This window comes from Vicia villosa, linkage group LG5 (assembly GCF_029867415.1).
Source record: "Vicia villosa cultivar HV-30 ecotype Madison, WI linkage group LG5, Vvil1.0, whole genome shotgun sequence".
In the NCBI taxonomy this organism is placed as follows: domain Eukaryota; kingdom Viridiplantae; phylum Streptophyta; class Magnoliopsida; order Fabales; family Fabaceae; genus Vicia; species Vicia villosa.
Genome location: NC_081184.1, coordinates 142,531,070 through 142,550,580, shown reverse-complemented (window position 1 = coordinate 142,550,580; position 19,511 = coordinate 142,531,070). Strand labels below are relative to the sequence as shown.

General features: G+C 35.3%; 1 protein-coding gene across 1 annotated transcript; it reads right to left on the bottom strand.

Annotated features, from left to right (window-relative positions):
* Positions 1-7,659: 7,659 nt before the first annotated feature.
* LOC131602854 (phosphatidylinositol 4-kinase beta 1-like) lies at positions 7,660-19,511 on the bottom strand. Its single transcript, XM_058875073.1, has 17 exons — positions 19,252-19,511; positions 17,413-19,183; positions 15,518-15,706; positions 15,347-15,395; positions 14,879-15,011; positions 14,336-14,774; positions 13,145-13,225; positions 12,944-13,063; positions 12,116-12,185; positions 11,065-11,162; positions 10,878-10,982; positions 10,630-10,683; positions 10,363-10,506; positions 10,231-10,284; positions 10,056-10,130; positions 8,703-8,786; positions 7,660-8,619 (listed from the first exon to the last, which is right to left on the bottom strand). Exons 2-17 carry the CDS (start codon positions 18,907-18,909, stop codon positions 8,518-8,520), a joined length of 3,294 nt encoding a protein of 1,097 aa, XP_058731056.1. The 5' UTR covers positions 18,910-19,183; positions 19,252-19,511; the 3' UTR covers positions 7,660-8,517.

The following is a 19,511-nucleotide window of genomic DNA, read 5'->3' as shown; positions in this document are numbered from 1 at the left end:
CTGATGTAGATAAAGACGCATTCTGTTAACCATATTCTTCATAACAAGCTTGTTGGTAACAAATTCAACCTTGACACTGTTGTCATTCTCTCCTCATAGATCTCAATTCCATTATTTCAACTCCCTCCAATGTTGGACTCATGCGTCCAAACATTAGATTAATTCACTATACTATGAGTCGTGTTCCCAAGGAAGGGAAACTATAACACCTTCCAAAAACCAGACATCTTCGTTGTCTAGTTCTTAGAAAATCAAGTCCCAAAAAAATGGACAGATGCAAAAGTCTCAGTAATGGCTCCTTGACCTTCAGTGAGAATATCTTAGAACAAAAATCTAGGAGGCTTAGATGCACCTCCATTCGTTGGCTTGACCAGCAGCGACAACATGGAAGCGGCGAGAACAAAGGACTACATGTGAAAATTTCCCTGCTATTCAAATATTGTTTCTAAACAAATATTACAACAGAGGAAATATTATTCTTGACAATCAATAACTATATTCCGAAAAATCATAAAAATATTTTAAAATTACTTTCTTAAATTTATATGAAAGGCCAATTGTTTTTTATTAGACGATATTGTAAAACTAGTTTACACCGTCTATCCATGTCAATTATAACTAAATTGTAAAGCAACAATAATTGGGCTTAAAGTGGTTAGTAAAGAGGGGGTGTGATGGTTAGGCCTTTTACTAAATTTATATTCTATTTTTCATAACATAGAGTAATTGTGAAAAAGAGAAAAGTAGAAGCAAAAAGGTCTGAGAAAGAAAAGATACGTGAAAGAGGAGAAGGGAAGAAAAAGAGTATCAAGAATCTTTAACCAAGGTAAGGGGGGACTCTTCCGGTTAATTTCTATTATGCGATTATAAGTGATAGAATAGATTAAGATATGATTCGATTCGATTGATTATGTTGGGATTGGGGTTGTTAGGTTAGGGAAATTGATAAGATTGCATGAATTAATGATTGATAAATGTATTTTATTGATGTTTGATGATGTATGATGATGTTTGTGATGATTTCATACCTGTAAATGGTGTTTAGAAATGGTTTATAGTGGTGGATGTGTGAAATCGCAGGTCTGTCACAGACCTGAGATTCTGCAGAATCGCACGTCTGGTAAGGGACCCCTGGCTCGCTAAGCGGATGTTGTTCCTTTTTTTAAAAAATAAAAGGGTTCGCTAAGCGGAGCTAGTCCGCTAAGCGGAGGTCACAACGTAGTTCGCTACTGCCACAGGCCGCTGGTGGGTCACTAAGCGGACCCTGTTGTGCAGAAATTTCCTAAACTTTGAAAAATCATAACTTTTGATCCGTATATCCGTTCTTAGTGTCGTTTTGGGCATTGTAAAGCAAATTTAACATTTTATATGATGAATTGGTGGGATGGGCAGTGGCCCGACTATATTTTAAAAATTGATTTAATTGCTTTGTAAAATGAAATTTTGTGCATATGTGTGACTGTGTGAATATGGAAATGTTTCGGTGTGATGATAGATGAATTGTGGTTATTGTTATGGTTATCATGATGAATGTGTAAATAACTGAATGATTGTGCAAACATGCGCATACTTTATCGGTGATGAAAATGGTGAGTTATGGTGAGACGATGCAGTGCATCGGATTCGGTGATGTTTTAAGTATGTTATATGTGTACATTCATTCATATGCATTCGGTGATGGATCTCGATGATGTTTGGATCAATGGTGGACATAATTACCATTGTGTGGAATTTGTGTCGGTAGGGCCGTATCTCGATGAGGTTTAGATCGGTCGGGTGGATTAATTCCACGGTTTATTGGTACCACATGCATAGTGTCAGTTGGTCATATGCATCCTTGTCATAACATGAATGAATTAATTTTGCTATACTCTATTTGGTTGTTTGGATTATGTTCCGTTGGAACCGTTTTGAAAGATATTTTATTATTCCGCTGTGATAAACATAATAATGTTATTTTGGTGAACGTTCCTGTTAAGGCATGACTTCAGACTATAGTTGGTTTATTTGTTTTAAATAATTTTAGCACCCTTGTGTTTATGTTTTTACTCTGATTATTCTATTAATTGTCGGGGGGGTTAGAAGGGTGTTACAAAATAACATGGAAGAAAGTTTATCGAGAAGAAGAAAGATAAAGTTTATGAACTTGATTACTTTTTAGTATGAAGAAGCTTATGAGGAGGACTTCGCTTCATATGGAAGAGAGAGATGTTAGGGATTTTTTTGAGAATGACGGCTATTTTATGCTGAAGCTTGATAAATTCGCTTATATATATGTAAAACTTATCACCACAACTATTATTAACAAAAATCGTGATAAAATATAAGTAATATCCAAATGGTTTCTTGTAATAATCGTGGTAATAAGTATTTCAACACTAATATATTTATAAGTCTATAAGGACAAGCCCTTTGTAACATAAAAAATAAAAAATTATTGGTGTTGAGAATCGAAGAAAGTAACCTTTCATCTATCACAACGGTTGATATGAAGGAGCGTGATGAAATGTCTTATAATAAAATAATAAATAATTCAGGTGAGCGAAAATGAGTTATTACTATGGTTGTTTGAATGGGCGTAGTAATATAGTGTTACCAAAGGTATATTTTGTAGTAGTGTATCTGACATGTTCCAAGATTTTCTTAAAAAGTATGCATTTCTTTTTTGAGAATCCAGCATGTTGCCATGTACATCAATGGCCTGAGCAGCCTCCAGAAACTCAAAATCTTCAAAAAAATTATTGATCCTTGCTATTGTTTTCATCCTCCCGATCCTTTTGCTCTATGGTGCAAAGTTGATCATCCAAGATCATGGCATTAGCGGGATTCGTCAGGTCAAGAACATTGGTCGTTTGGTTGAGTTGGGTTGTTAGAGGTTTTTTAATTCCACTAGGTTGACCAACATGGTGGTTCTTACCTTTGGTTAGGTTCACTACCTCCACACATATGTTTTCTAAGCTAATAAGGATGTTGAGATTATTGTTCAACAAGACAAGTGTGACTAATGGGTTAAGGATTACCACAAAATGGAAATGAGTTTATAACTATAATCTGCCATGGACTTTAGAGATTTCGTTTTCCAAATGAAATTAGTTGTTCTTGATGTTGATATCCCCATGAAATAGTACCTACAACAACAATAAGCAATCAAGCCTTATCCCACTAAATAGGGTCTACTACATGAATCAACTTGTGCAATAATGTTTTATCTAAGACCATGTTTCCATCCAAATTGTTAATATCGAGATCTTTCTTAATAAGATCTGTTATGGTCTTTCTAGGTATTCATCTTCCTCTAATTGTCTGAATTCTTTTCATATGATCTACTCTCCTTACCACGTATTCTACAAGTCTTTTTTCATATGCCCAAACCAATTAAGTCTATTTTCCACCATCTTCTATAATATAAGATATACTCTAACATTCTCTCCAATGTTATCATTTCCGATCATATTTTGTCTAGTTTTACCATACATCTATTGCAATACCCTCATCTTTGTTACACTTACTTTATGCTCATGTTGATTCATAATCGCCAAACATTATTTCTTGTACAACATTGTAGATCTTATCGCACTAAGATAAAATTTTCCCTTCAATGTGAGTGGTACATTTGCATCACATATAACCCTTGAATCTCCCTCCTCCAGTTCTCCATCATTTTTCATTACAACCCCCAAGATATTTAAACTGTGTGACTTGAGGGATGATATGGTTTCCAACTTTCACGTCTAGGTTAGAAATGCTTCTCCTTTTATTATACTTATATTCCATATATTCTGTCTTACTTTTGGTTAAATAAAAACCATGTGTTTCTAAATCTCGTCTCAAAGTCTCTAACCTTTCATTTAAATCCTCCTTCGACTCTCAAATAGAACTATATCATTTGTAAAAAGCATGCATCTCGATGCTAGCTCTTGGATGTGTTCAGTGAGTACATCTAAAATTAAGTTTAAAAGGTGTGGGCTTAGGGTTGAACCTTGGTGCAAACCTATTATAATGGGGAAATCGTCTATCTCTCCACCCTTGTCTGCACACTAGTCGATACCCCTTCATACATATCTTAGCTTGAATATATGCAATCCTAACCCCTTTCTTATCTAGGGTTTTTCATAAAATCTCTCTAGGCACTCTATCATATCCTTCATTAAATAAATCGTAGAAATATGTCTTCTACATATCCTTTATATCTTTTTCCTTAACCAAGAATTTCCCTTCTTCATCTTTAACACACTTCACTTGATATAAATATATTGTCTTTCTTTCTCTTTCCTTAGCAAACCTATATATAAATTTTCTCCCTTCTTGATTCCTAAAGATTGATATAACCCGTCAAAAGTTTGGGTTCTTGCTACACTCACCGCCTTCTTGGTCTCATTCTCCACTTTCTAATATTTTTCTCAAGTTTCAACATTTTTACACCTAGAACATTCTTTAAGACATTCCTTTTTTACTAAAGTTGTACTTTTAGCACTTTCATTCCACCACCACGATTCTTTATCCCTAGGTCTAAAACCTCTTAATTCTCCCAATGTCTCTTTAGCCACTTTTTAAATTTATTAGGTCATCTTATTTCACATATCATTTTTACTTCCTCGAGGTTGTCCAAACCCTTCATCCAAGATCTTGTGTTAGAAACTTCCTTATTTTCACCCTTCAAATGTCACCAATTAATTTGTGGCGCTTTCATGTGACTTCTTATCTTCGTCCCCCCTCCTTGTTTATTACTTCCATTACTAATAGTCTATGTTGGGTAGTCAAGCTCTCTCCTGAAATAACTTTGTAATCCGAGTAAATTTTCCTATCTGACTTCCCTAATGAGAAAGAAGTCTATCAGAGAACATGTCATTCCACTTTTATATGTGATAAGATGCTCATCCCTTTTCCTAAATCAAGTATTTTCTTTAGTAAGATTTAAAGCCAACGAAAACTCAAGATAGATTTACCCTTCGTATTCACCTCCCCTAGACCATACCCCTCATGCACACCCATAAAAAGTGTTGCTACGTTCCTTACAGGTCCATTTAGAGCTCATCCTAGAAAAAGCTTCTCTCCTTGGGGTATATCCTGGAATAAACCTTCTAAATCCTCCCAAAAATTTATCTTAAGGTGTTTTGCTAACCCAACTTTAGGTGCGCAAGCACTAATAACATTAAAAATGTCATGCTCCACTATAAATTTTAAGGCTATGATTCGACCTCCTATTCTTTTCACATCCATGATATCTTTCTTTCACTCATTGTCCATAATAATTCCCACCCCATTTTTCGATCTAACTTTTTTGATGTACCAAATCTTAAATCTTGAGTTGTCTAATTCTCTTGCTTTTTCACTTGCCCACTTAGTTTCTTGTAGGCTCATAAAATTGATCTTCCTCCTAACCACAATGTCCACTAATTCCATAGATTTACCAGTAAGCATTTCTATATTCCATGATCTAAAACGAATCCAACTCTCATAAACCAACTTCTTTACCCACACCCGTTCACGAAAATGTGAGAACTCTTTGAACATTGTACTTGAATCATACATAGTTATACGGCGATGTAATGACCTTTACTCTTTGAACATTGTACTTGAATCATACATAGTTATTATGGAAGTTGAGGACGAGGATAAAAAAAATGACCTACCTAGACTTATTGATGGTGTAAAGATGGTTAAAGATAGCGAAGAGATGGGACCTAATGTTGAATGTTGATGTCACGTATGTCAATTTATAACTTGTAATATTTGTAGGGCTTTGACTTGTGACAACTTCTTCTTTCATTGTAATACTTTCGTTATTTCCTTCTTTAGTGCTTTTTTCGATTCCTTATATAATTTTCTTATCAAATCTTGCAATGTAAATCTTGTAGTGTGTAGTTTGTTGAAATGTATGATGTATGTGTGGCCTTGATTGTAGGGGTGTTCGCGGTGCGGTTTGGACGGTTTTGACGAAAAAAAATCATCCGAACCGCAAGAGAAAAAATGGTGCGGTTTGATTTGGTTCGGTTGGCTTTTAAAAAAAATCCGAACCAAACCAAACCAAACTAATGCGGTTTGGTTCGGTTCGGTTGGTTCGGTTTTTTATAAATATTTTATTGAGTCATACATACACATATAGAGGACAACATAATTTTGTATCTAGATATTCATACACTATCAAATAACAATTAATAGCATAAAACAATATAAAAATTATTATAATGAAAAAAGAGAGATTAGTGAAGGTGAAAAAGAAAAAAAAAGTTGAGAGATTAGAGATGAAGATGTGCGATAAAAACGAAACTGAAATACAGAACATTTACATAAAAATGAGAAGGTGAAAAAGAAATAATATAAGAGAGTAGAGATTATAGAAGAAGAGAGAAGATGTATGTGGCAAAGAATGTGCGATACTGTTATTAGAGATTTGAGAAGATCGAGACTGAAATTATATGTGTAAGGATGAGAAAATTGTTTGTAATCATAAGACTAAGGTATAATAGGTTTAAGTTTGGCTTGGATGTGAGTTAAATAAAAGTTAGGTTGTAATATAATGCGGTTTGATTCGGTTTGGTTCGGTTTACAAAATACAAACCACAAACCGAACCGAACCATACGGTTTTATTAAAAAATGACTCAAACTAATCCGAACCAAATGCATTTTTTTGCGGTTTCGGTTTGGTTTGGTTTGGTTTGCGGTTTTCTATTGGATTGGTTTGGTTTTGAACACCACTACTTGATTGTTTGTTCTTGGTCGATCACTTTGTTCTTATTCTCACTTTATGATAATTCCAAAAAGAATATGTTGATAAGTAACAAACACTTGATGTTCCTCAATTGATTTGGTTCTGACCAATTTTAAGATTTCTCTCTTCAGTGGTGGAATTTTTCACTGATTTCCAGTTTTATAAAGAGTCTTCCTCCCATACAGTAACCATGAATGTGTTGATGGAGGTTCTGCTTCAACTTTACATAGTCGTATGTTGTAACTTGTAACGTTCATGTAGTTCCTTGATGTAAATTTCCTACATTACAATGTTATTTATACTTAAAGAAATTAATGAACTGAAAAGGATCATTCATTGCAGTAATCGAGCTTAATAATCCAAAGACAAATTTTCATCTAGGGTGTGAACGTTGTTCATTTGATTAATGCAATTTTGCTAATGAAGTGTCATATTAGAGTACTGATTAAGTCATAGAAATTATGATTTAGTCACACTAAAAGGATGTAGATCATCGAACTTATGTACCTAACTTTTTTTTTTGACAAAGTTATGTACCTAACTTAAGTACCTATTATTGATTAAAAAAACACTATACTAACTGAAGATTTTATTAATGACTAAACAAATAATATTAAATAAATGTACTTCAAACAAATATTATGATATCTCATTCATTTATACATTTTTCTTTATGTGTGAAATCATTGTATAGATTGCTCAATTTAGAAGAGATGGAATACTATATTGAAGTGAAGTTGAATGGGTAGTTTTAAATTAGAAGTATTTGACAAATAATCTTGAGACAAGAAAAAGGCAAAATAGACAATTGCTCGATCATTCTTTTCAAAAATATTCCTTATTACACTTTTTTATCTGGGTCCAATTATGAATTAGGATTTTAACCCTCCAATTATAAACCGATATTGAGCTCAAGTTAACATTTGCAAGTTAATTCAAGCTTGAATTTGTAAACTTCTAACAGTTCTTTTCCATCAATGCCAGATTTGACCTGGTTCAATGATTGGCATTCTCAATTCAGCAGCTAAAGTAAAACTGTGATACAGAAACAATGCCACCAAACCTTAACTATTTTACATCACAATATGAAGGTGAAACAAATTTCACCATGAAAACAAACAGGATCAATTACACAGGTTACAATCAAACATCAATGAAGAAATTTGGTCACAATTCTCCATGGTAAAGTATTGAACAATCAACTCGATGGTAAAGTATTGAAGAATCGACTCTGGGAAGATAGCCTCCCTTGAACAGCTGAGATCACGGATAAATTACAAAGAGCAGTTGGCCAACACTACGGTCTGCCCATGATTCGCCTCATATCGTCGTTCAAATTGTACAAGGTCAGTATCTGTTCAACACTTACAGCACACCACAAGACTGTAGATGAATCAGTCAGTTTACCCAAAGCCCGTCTCGACATTCAATTTAAATGTGATCTGTCACTAAAAATCACTGTACACTGCATTATCAGCATTTAGGAGGCTAATGCAACTTCTCCAAGCAGCAGAGCTCCATTAACAAGGAACGAAGGAGGAAATAAAAAAGACCAGGCTTCATTAAATTTAACATGGTCTATGTTGAAGTTTTTTGGCAAGTTAGTATCTTCTTTGAACCGGGAGAAAACGGGGCAGCATACCACGACCTATTAATCCCTTCCTCCCTCAAAACTTTAAACCATTCCATAGTGAACCAACCTCTCCTACTAGTGACCTCTAAAAGTAATGCTAATTGATGAGCATCCACTGTGCAAGCTTTGGTCAAAATGGAACAACCAAGTTATAACCAGTGACAAATTATCTCACAATATTCCATTCAAAACCCTCTGATAATAATCATACTGCCGTGTTCTCCAAGCATCAAGGCTACTGCTAATAAGAGAAAGCACCAAGGAGACACATTGCTGCCAAAAAATAATATACAACACCATCACAATCACATCCAAAGCATTTTACAGTTAAGAAGACACAGCAGTAATATTGGAACCTCTTCTGTTAAACTGAGATGGAATCGCTTTCGTAAGTTTTGTATCGTCCGTATGCCACCTTTAAAGCATGGGAACCCTGAATCCTGATACAGACATAGCCATAAAAAGAAAAGCTTCAGCAAAAATCCAATAATATATGTACAGGCAACAATCAAGACTTTGAAAAGATAAAATAAGAACCATGGGGTATTTTTGGCAGCTTGAGCAGGAGAGTTTGAAATAATATAAATTGGGTTGTAATGGTAATACAATCTAGGTAGTCAATTGCGGCCCGGAGCAGCGTGATATCACAGCGGAACAAAGAGGCACGGAACCTGTCAGCAACGGAGAGACTGGTGGCAAAGTGAAACAGGCTCATGGCATTCCAAGGGGGGTTTTGCAGGTCACAGGACTTGGGCCGCGGACCGGAGCGGGTTTTTGGACCTCTTTCTCTTTTTTGCATGAAAAGCTGAAATTATCCTTTATAATTAAAATGTTTTAAGGGTAACTTGGGGGGTTTTCTTTTAATTTTGGGCGTAATTGTCTGTCTCCAAACCGATAACCCTAGCAGTTTTTCGTCTTCTCTCTGCTGCGGGCGCTGATTAGCAGTTCTTCGCCAAAACATAAGCTCTCTCGTTTAAGCTTCAGCATCTTCCCTTTGCAGTTCTTCATTTTTCATCTTTTCTCATCCTCCTTCAAGCTTCAGATTCGTTTCTTGTCACTCATTTATTTTCCTTCTTTTTTTTTTCCATCTGTTATTTAATCATTTCTTTTCCTTCTTTTTCTTCCCTCTGTTTTTTCTCATTTTATTTCCTCTTTTTTTTTTTTACTGTATTATGAATTTTATGGTTTGAGTTTTATTTTTTTAATTTTACATGAAATATATGTCTATAGTATTATTAATGTAATTTGTCCCCAAAAAATATCAAATAGCAGTCATCTCGCAATATGCTGTCCCGCTATCCCTTTTGTGGGGTCGGCCGCTCTGCGCCATTATCCGGGAATGGCTACCTAGAACACAATATCCTATAAACAGGGTAACATTAATCTTTGTATTCAATGTGATTCAGTGTGTGTTTCTGTGTGTATAAGAGATTAAATCCCCTAGCTGCTCTTTGCACAAGGTGAGAACATCCAATAGTCCGAAAGTATCATACAGCACAGTGCAGAAGCACATGGCCCATGTAAAAATAATAGTATATTTTCAGTCAGTAGACAGTTTGCAAGGTTGTTTGAAAAAAGAATAACCTTGGCTATCTGTCGTACTATTCTACGAATCTTGAAGTACGAATCATGACAAGAGTAGACAAAGAACACAGGAAGATGATGTATTAGGTGACCATAGAACTACAGAAAGCTAACAATTGTATTACCTGCAACATCTCAACAAGAAGAATAATACGTTCGGCATGCTTGCGGCAAGTGAGGAAGCCTTGAATGCATAAAACCTGGATAACATGGACAAAACAACGGGACATATTTAGAGCTGAGAATAGCATATGTCTTCTGCAATATCTTAAGGAAAGATCAGAAAGTTTCCATTAGCACCTTAAAATAATCAAAGAACTCGCTTGGCAGACCCTCGGCATCAGAATCCATGACCTAGCATAATCACATTATTGTGATTATATGGACACTTGAAACAGGGTGTATAAAAGAAAGTAAAAGAATCTGTTTTACCTCGAGAAGCTCGCGTGTTAATTTAAAAGGTGCACTTTCAAAATTAACCCCACCAGGTGAATTGGAAAGCATGAAGCCAAAATCAATATGAATGATATGACCCTCTTCGTCCAATAGGAGATTCCCATTATGCCTATCCTTCACCTTTAAGACGAGAAAGGAAAAAGAGCAGTGGGAAGAATGTGAAGCATTCAATAATAATAAACAGCCCAATGTTATCATTCAAAAGGTCACTAAAGTAAAGCACCGGTTAATAAAGTTCCTCACCTGTAGAAAGTAGCACACCAGGGAATATCCAGCCATACTCTCAACAAAGTTCCTCTGAGACAAAGAAAGTATCCAAATTATGAAAGTAAAACAGAAATACACAATATCCAAATGGGAAAGGGGAGTGGCATAAAAAACAAAACATAATATATACTAGAACTAATGCCCAATCCAGAAGTCATTACGAAATATAAGATGAAGAAGTTCAGTCGACAAATAGATCAACTCTGTCTGCATTTCTCAATTACCTGGGCAAGTTTAAAACTTGGAGAATTTTCTTGATATTTAGCATCGAAGAATTCACGTAAACTTGAGATGTTGGGATATCTACTTTTGATCGAGTGTAGAGAAGCCTAGAAAGCATTAATATTTTTATTAACATGGGCAAAATCTTTTACATTTCCATATATTTGAAATGTGTGAGCACAGAATTACCGTATCTGGAATTGTTTCAATGAGAGCTGTATAAGAAGAAGTACACAAAACTTCATAAGGGCGCAGCCAAAGCGGTAGACCAGCTTCTTGGAAAATATCTAGCATAAAAAGAAATTCAGATCTCTGATTTTAAGGAACGTGTTTAGAAGCACAGAAACTTCTGTATCATGACTTATATGTGCATCAGAACATAATAAAAAGATCTCCAAACCGAATCAATTAACATCAACAATTCTTAGATGCATTCAGTAAAACTTGTTTACTAGACCATTGCATTGGCTTTGGTACACTTCTCTACTTTAATTAGCAGCGATTACATTGAAAACTGCAACCAAGTAGATTTACAAACCACAATGAAACTTAAACTGAGACATTACACATGTATTTTTATAGAGTATTGGCATTAATAAAATGATTCAATCTTTCCCTTATCATTGTGGAGTGCCCCATAGAACAAATTCACAGGGTTGGAATTAACAAGAGCTCAAAATTAGAGTAGATCCATTGTGGAGTGGAATTAACAAATTCATAGACTTGTGGAAAAATCATTTACCTAGCCCACATCAGTATTCAGTATTGAAGGCAAGTCCAGTGTCGGAAAATACATCAATATTTATTTCCCTATTTTATTGTTTTCTAGGCAATTCTAGAGAATTCCATTATGTCCTTTTATTTTCCAATGTAATAATTTTCTCCTTAATTCAAGGAGAGAATTAATTGTATTCTCACTATAAAAACCAGCCTTTGGCTGAGGAATAAATCATAAAAAAGCATTTACCTATTATCTTCCAATATCCAGGAAGATGACTGTTATTCAAGAAGAAAGGAAAATTGCCCATGGATGTATATACAGATGAAAACTATGCATGATCCATTGCAGATAGAAGGTTCACTTCAGGGTATTAAATTTTTTTAGAGGGATAAAACCAAATGCCAGGGAAACCAATCATTGAATTTTAAATTGGGGGAAACATTTTTGCAATAAAAGAAACATCAATGGAAGTAAAATGGTTAATTCCTTCACATGAAGAAAGAAAACAAGATTTTATACCATAGAAGTGAGAAATCAGTTGAACAGCCAGATGCTCCTGCCTGCAATCATCTCCACTCTTTACAATAACCTACATAAAAAGTAGAAAATTGCACCAACATGCACAAAAGAGTGGTCATATTAAAGCACGTATTATGAAACAGAAAAAACAAATAGCTAATATAGAATAAAAGCCAACCATTCTTTAGTTTCATATTAACAATCATAAAAAAGACATGATAGCTGTAGCATTTGAAATAAGAATTGCTTGCTAAATTCTGCTTAAATCCAATATGTGAATTCTTCATTGACACGTGCACTCGTGTAGTTCAGATATACTTACATAAAATCTCACTATAGAGTCAAAGTACTAATTCATTAATAGCTATGTACAGACAACATTTATCAATAATAGCTCATTGATATCGAAGTTTTCATAGAGAGAGTGAGAACAAAATTCAGATCGTTGTTTAATTTTCAAGCATGATTGTAAGAAAACCATTCTGAAAATCCTTTAACTGCAATATTCTTCCTTCTATGATCGGATGCACTGACCCTCCAGTAAAAGAGTGAATTTTAACAGTACATTATTCTTAAACCCAACCAGAAATTAAAAGCGCGTTTATAAAGTCAACCTTGACTTTGAATCAAATTTATATTGTAACAAATGGCAAAATAAAGTTATTAGATACTATAATCTCATTATGCTTGGATACATTTCTCTTTTTCTGTTGTGCAAAAAAAATACTACTTTTTAATGCTTATCGAGTTTGTATCTAATGAATTTCCAAAACAGGTAACCAACTACCTACATATAAAGTCAATTCTTGTGGTCAAATATAGGCTTACCGATCGCAAGTCCCAACTAGGTAACTTCCCGTATATGGAAGCATTGCGTACCCTATCTTTCTTTGCCTCCCAAAGTTCACCAGACAAGGCATCACTGGCTTTGGGGGTAATTCCATTGGCCTGTTAGGAGGGAATCATGTCATACGACAACTCTACAAGCTTAAGGCTAAGTAAAAATTAACTGTAATAATTGCGTCTTACCCTCGGTTGTGCATCTGATGAGTCTTGGCCAGCACCTTTCAAAGGGAGTCCAAGAGGCGCTTCCCCTTTTGCTGCTGCAGCCTACCAAAGGTTCAAATGTTGGCAATAAAGTTAAAACGTTAATAAAATCAACAAAAACTTATACACAATTACAAGAAAGAGAAAATTAAGAGCACGGTAATTATTTAGTATAATAAGTTCATTCATGTAGCAGTGATTTGTTATATTCTTATTGTAATTGTAACTATAATGAACAAAAGTAAATTTCTATGTTAGTTGGCAAATGCCAAACAAAGACGTCAGAAATAAATATGCAAAATAATATTGCCCCGAGTAATACCGTTATTTTTTTTATTGTGTTGAAGGCTTTTTTCTATGAAGAGTTATTCTTAATAACCCACACTAACGGCTAATATCACCATCCTATATTCAACTTATTGTATAACAATATTTCAAGTTCTTATTATGCCATCACATTAGATGATACATGACCCAATATTTCTTCGTAAGTCTTTCATTAACCAGTAATAAGATCGTCATAAAGCCCAATTATATTCTAAATTGATGCCATGCTTATAAAGAAACTGTATAACATTACAAATCTTGCATGGAACATCTGACATATGGATGGGAAAATAATCTGTACCCGCGGGTATCCTAGGAATAGATAATGGTACGTTCATAAAGCATTGACTATGCCAACAGGAAGACATCAATGCACATGCATCGGAACAGTGTACTTTATTCTGCAGCAACGAGTTGATAAACCAACACTACTAGGCAGGTCTTCACAATTCACAAAAGCGGACAATTACTTATTAGATGAGTTATGTTTTTGCCTATAGACATGATATAATGATGCTACAGAGTTTCAATATTTCAGAGTATAAATAACTGGAAGTTGATAGTTTAATAGCTTAAGTCCTAGACTCCTAGTAGAAAAAAATACAATTTCAACTACATCATAGAAGAACAGTGGGAGCCAGAGCTAATGCCTGGGTCTATTTTATAGAGTGGAAATGAAGAGATAGATAGATAGATATAAGATAAATAACTCGTTGACGACACAGGGCTGACCTTTTTTACCAAGTCTGGCAGTAAACTAAGATTCAAAAAATTATCAGTTGAAGCTTACATTGAAGTAATGTGAATAGCACATCAATAGCGGTACAAAAGCACTGAAAGACTCACCTTTACTTCTTCTATTGCAACTGTACTTGGAACACGGCGATGTTCCTTTTTCCGAGGTGGCGCTTGATCCTCAATATCTTCCAATCTAACCCCAGGATCAGCTGTCAAAACTACTCGTACCCATTCCAGATCACTGTCATGTTCTGCTCCTGCTGCTCCATGTGCATCCTCTCTATAAGTTTTCCCTGCCTGACCATTATACTGCGTTTCCACCGAAAGAATCAGGCTTACAAACTTTGGCTCAGATACATGAGTCATTGCCTGGTCAATTGCTTGAGCAGTCGATCTGGACATCCTATCATTACTATTACGGTACGCCTCTTGTGCTGTCCATAATGGATAAGCCCAAGGGGGTGGTTTTTGCAAGAAAGCATCTCCATTTGCCAAAGGAATTCCACCTTGAGAAAGATTTTGAGAACTAGATGTCTCCTTGAAATTACTATAACAAAAAATATGCAGAGAGGAATATATCAAACAAAACAAGTGTTCTCATTTTAGAAACTACTCTTCTTCACAATTCCAAGGAGTATATCCAAAAAATACCTTGGCATTTCACATTTCAAAACTTCAATGGAGATCATGTAAGGTGCCTTCTCCCTAGAATTCAAGAGAATAGCTTCATCTACTGGCATATGAAGCACGCGATACATGCCTTTTCCCAGTGGAAAACAGACTCCTGGAAATATATGACTAGAAGGATTCATATAGAAGCAAAATATCTACTTATCATAATAAATGGAAAAGCAGTAACTTGTTTTGCAGACATAAAAAAGAATATATCTTAACAACAGGTCATTTGTTGTGTTATACATTAGAAGGAATTGAAAGTATACATAAAAAGACTCTGAACTAAACCAATAAATATGGTATTACTGCGACTGAAAAACTCCAGATCACACTTTCAAAACACAAAGAAATTAACCAGCTCATTTGAAACATACAAAGAAGTAGAGAAGTTCATTGCCAAAATTGAACATCATTCACATAATATGAATAGAAGTTAAGACATACCTCCAGTGTTCTGAACCTTTGCTACATGTATATTGATCTCTCTAAGCGACTAGAAATATTAGAATAACAAAGGTGTCAGAAACACAAATATGGAGTACAATAGATTTATGTTAATAATTCAAGTCAAATAGATACAGAAAGCATCAAAAAAGAAAAATTCAAGAAAATAACCTCCTGAAGAGCACTCTTGCGATCTTCAATTGGAAAAACATCCACTAACCCATATGATGTGTCGCATAGTGACTGCACAAACTCCAATGAGTCATGGTAAGCCCCTCTTCGGAACTGAGATGGATTAATCGGTAATGGGGGCTTTGTGCTCGATTTTTCACTTTGCGGCATTGGGGATCCAGGATGCTTCTGCGAAAGTAATTAAATACATCCCCAGATGAGGCAGAAAAACCCAATATATCGTAAATGCACTTAATTTAATATTAAAAACTATAAAATATAAGGCATAGTGAAAATAAACTACAGAGTTCTAAAATGTATTAATACTTGCAGAATTCTTCTCTGAAGTCTGACCTACAACTAGAATCAGAGACATCACAATATGAACTATTCCCAGTGCCATGTAATTATGCATGCAATAAAACATGCATTTACCATAATACCATCATTAATTTAAATTTATTTCTTAAAAAATGTACCACATTTGTGAATTAACTCTCAAAGACATCTTTAATAAAAGCTTAGCTTAAATTATTTAGGTGAAAGCACAGGAATGGCTTCACTAAATCTGCCACACTGACCCTAACACAAAAGCCCTTGGTTGTTAAGACCCAATTTAACAATGAGCTGCAACTCAACTTTATTTAGAATAACAGGGCAACAAGGATTGAACTCCTAAGTACTTCATCAATCATCATTAAGGCTCTAGTACCATGCTAAGGCCAACTCTCCTAAAAACTTGTTATTTAGGTGAAAGTTCATGAATGGATTTATTAAATCTCTAACGAAAAACATTATCATTTCATAAAAAAAAGAGTATAATTGAATCAAATATGGAGAATATATTTGTCAATTCAATAAGATTAAAATGGCAATCCAAGAGTTTTTATTTGATAAGAATGACAGCAAAGGATGATTGTTATGTTAAGTAATTAGCCATGGGAAAAAAGTTGGTTTTCATGTTAGCTAAGAACAGAAAGGGACAAGCTCTTTGGTTCTGTTGATAACACCCTGTTGCAATAAGACCAAATTAAGTTATAATAAATACCATCTTCATTGCATGTCTAGGAACTCAAAAGCATTCTAATGTTTAATGTGGAATTTAAAGAAAGACTATGACTTAAAACTCTTAGGTTTCAGGCCTAACTTAACCCTACATGATTGGTTTGTAAGGTGAGGATTGTCGAAGTCATACAAGCACTATATAGACCATGCCTCTAGTTGATGTGGGACTAACACGCCCCACCACGCCAAAGACTGGATATCATGAGCATGGGTTCTCAATACATACCCTCATACACGACACAGGATCAAACATCTGAAGCACGAACAAATGCAGGTGGACTAACATAAATCTTGGCCCAGTAACAGATCCAGGATAGTAAGATATACTTCGATACTATCTTAGGCTTTAGATTAAATTCAAAACCACAAAATGAGTATGAAAGGTGAGGATTGCCCAAGCCTACAAACACTACCTAGGCCATATATCTAGTCGACACTCTACGTAAGACTCAATACAAACAATAAAGGGCAAAATATAAAAAGTCTTATCAATCTTGGCAAAAAAATTTAAAAAATTACAGGGACCCAAATTATTTATTACGGGTAAACTTTAAAAAATGAAGAAACAATTTGGATTTTTTAGGTGGAGGGAGGGAAGAATAGGTGCATGTAGCCAATCCGGCGGCTGTTATAAGAACAAAAGCAATGTCAATGGATACTTAAAACATACTTGCCATCAGAAAACGCATAGAGAGACATTAAGCAGCTTTTACGATTAAGAAAGAAAATAACAAAGTCTCAGCATATATTGGTCCCATTCATACTTTGCAGTTTACAATCTGAATTCCACCATAGAAGTAAAACAAATCATTAGCATTTATTCAGATTACCTCTTTCTGTCTCTTTGACCCCAATAGCTCTGAATCTTCAATTGAACGATCGCGGTCTTTAAACAATTTTCGGAAAAAATTCTCTGTACCTGGACTACTTTGTAATAAGCCACCATTGTTGCTATTTTCATTGGCTGGACTGCTTTTGTCATCTTCAGGGTGCACACGGAATAACCTTTTGAACAAGGAAAGCTCAGAAGGCTCGTCTTCCTCACCATTGGCAGTTCCTTCTTCAATTTTATCTTTTGTGTCTTTCTTGTCCTCAAATTTATCCTTGAAGAATTTCCGGAAAAAACCATCTTTTTCATCCTCTTCATCGGGTTTTGGACATTTCTCTTCAGAAACAGCAAGATTTTTACTGTCATTTCTATCACGCCCATCCTTCCTATCTTCGAATTTCTCCCGGAAAAACTTACGGAAAAGTCCATCTTTCTCTTCATCTTCCACTGATTTTGTATCTATTCTGTCCTCAGAATCATTTTTATTATCTCGAAACAACTTCTTAAAAAATCCGTCTGAACTTGAGGTCACATCTTCGTCTTCACTTCTACTATCCCTTAAGATCCTTTGAAAGAAACCATCCTTTTCAGATTCTTCATCATCACCTCTAGTACTGTCCCTACTGTCTCTTAAGAACCTTTTAAAGAAACTGTCCTTTTCAGAGTCTAAGGCATCTTTCTCAGACGACTTCCGAAAATGAAATGCATCACGAATTTTTTGGCCAAGTTCATCATCACCTTTGCTGTCTTTTAAAAGCCTTTTGAAAAACCCATCTTTTTCAGAATCACCGTCATCTTTGTCGGCTGACTTTCTAAAAAGCAAAGCATCTCTAAATTTTGGACTTGGCATAAACTTCTTAAATATCCTGTTCTCCTCAGGAGACAGCGGAGTACCATCCTCTTGCAAATTATTTCCCGGTGAAGATGAAAATGACAAAGACTTAGGCGGAGAAGTTGTTAATGACAACAAACGATTTTTAGACGAAAGTAACCTATTCAAAACTTGGCTTTTACCTCCAGGACTCGGAGGTTCAGTCTGAGGCCGTATCAAAGGCGGCCACTCACCCATCAAGGTGGCAGCAGTTTGACACTTCTCCTGAATATTACTAATCCCATCATTATCATCATTGTCCTCCAGCTCTGCCATTAAGAACCAATGCACCTTCAAAGCAATCTTAAGCGACTTCGAGCACATATCTATCACAAACTTATCCAACGATGGACTAGGCTTATGTATCATCATATAACATATCTGAAACAAATAACTCTCAAGCCCTTGCAAGGGAAGAGTATACATCCTATTACAAAGATAATCACGCACTCCAGCATGATCATGCTTGTACAAGTAACTAACCGCAATCCATTCACAGAAAAACGAAGAATCAAAGAATCTTATAAGCCATCCATTTTCACTAGAGTCACCGGTCAGGTTTGACTTCGACTCAATCTCCCTGGGTTCATCTGCATAACCACGAGCGAACCCTAAAAGCCTCACCATCCTCAATCTACTATCATCAAAGCAATACCCTAATTAGATCAAATTCAAAACAACTAAACCATGCTAATTCTACCTTTCCCATATAAACCTTATAAAACCCTGCCGAAAACCCTAATTCTAACACAAATCGCTACAACTTCTACAACAAATCGTCTGATTTAACCGTCTACAAGCTAAACAAAAACTCGAGCACCGAGATGTAAGCAGAAACCCTTGCACTAGCGAACAAAACAACAGCAGCAATTCACTCTGTTAATCACCGATTGACTGCAAACTAAACCAACAGGTGAAACAATTAGCGAATTTCACTCAAAATCGCAACGCGAATTTGAATTGGACGACCAAAATTGAGCGAGCGCGATGAAGATTGAACGTGATTCTTCAAAGAGTAGGAACCAATCGATTTCCGCGGTGGATCTTAATAGCTTGTTGAAACGACGGTGTGTTTGAGGAGGTGATTGCGGCGGTAACGGTGGTGGTTGTTGTTGCTTTTTTCAGAGTGAGGAAGACGACAGAGGTGAGGTTCGAGTTCATTAAATTAAAAATGAAAATTGAAAAATAATAATGCAGTACCAATAATAAAATTGAATAGTAGTAGTAAT

Bases quoted from the DNA above. Each gene is read 5' to 3' on its own strand.
- LOC131602854 (XM_058875073.1), bottom strand. From the start codon at position 18,909: ATGGTGAGGCTTTTAGGGTTCGCTCGTGGTTATGCAGATGAACCCAGG. The intron at 10,983-11,064 runs GTAATTCTGTGC...AATGCTTTCTAG, and splicing joins TTGAAACAATTCCAGATACG to GCTTCTCTACACTCGATCAA. The intron at 10,131-10,230 runs GTGCTAATGGAA...CATGTTATCCAG, and splicing joins AGTTCTTTGATTATTTTAAG to GTTTTATGCATTCAAGGCTT.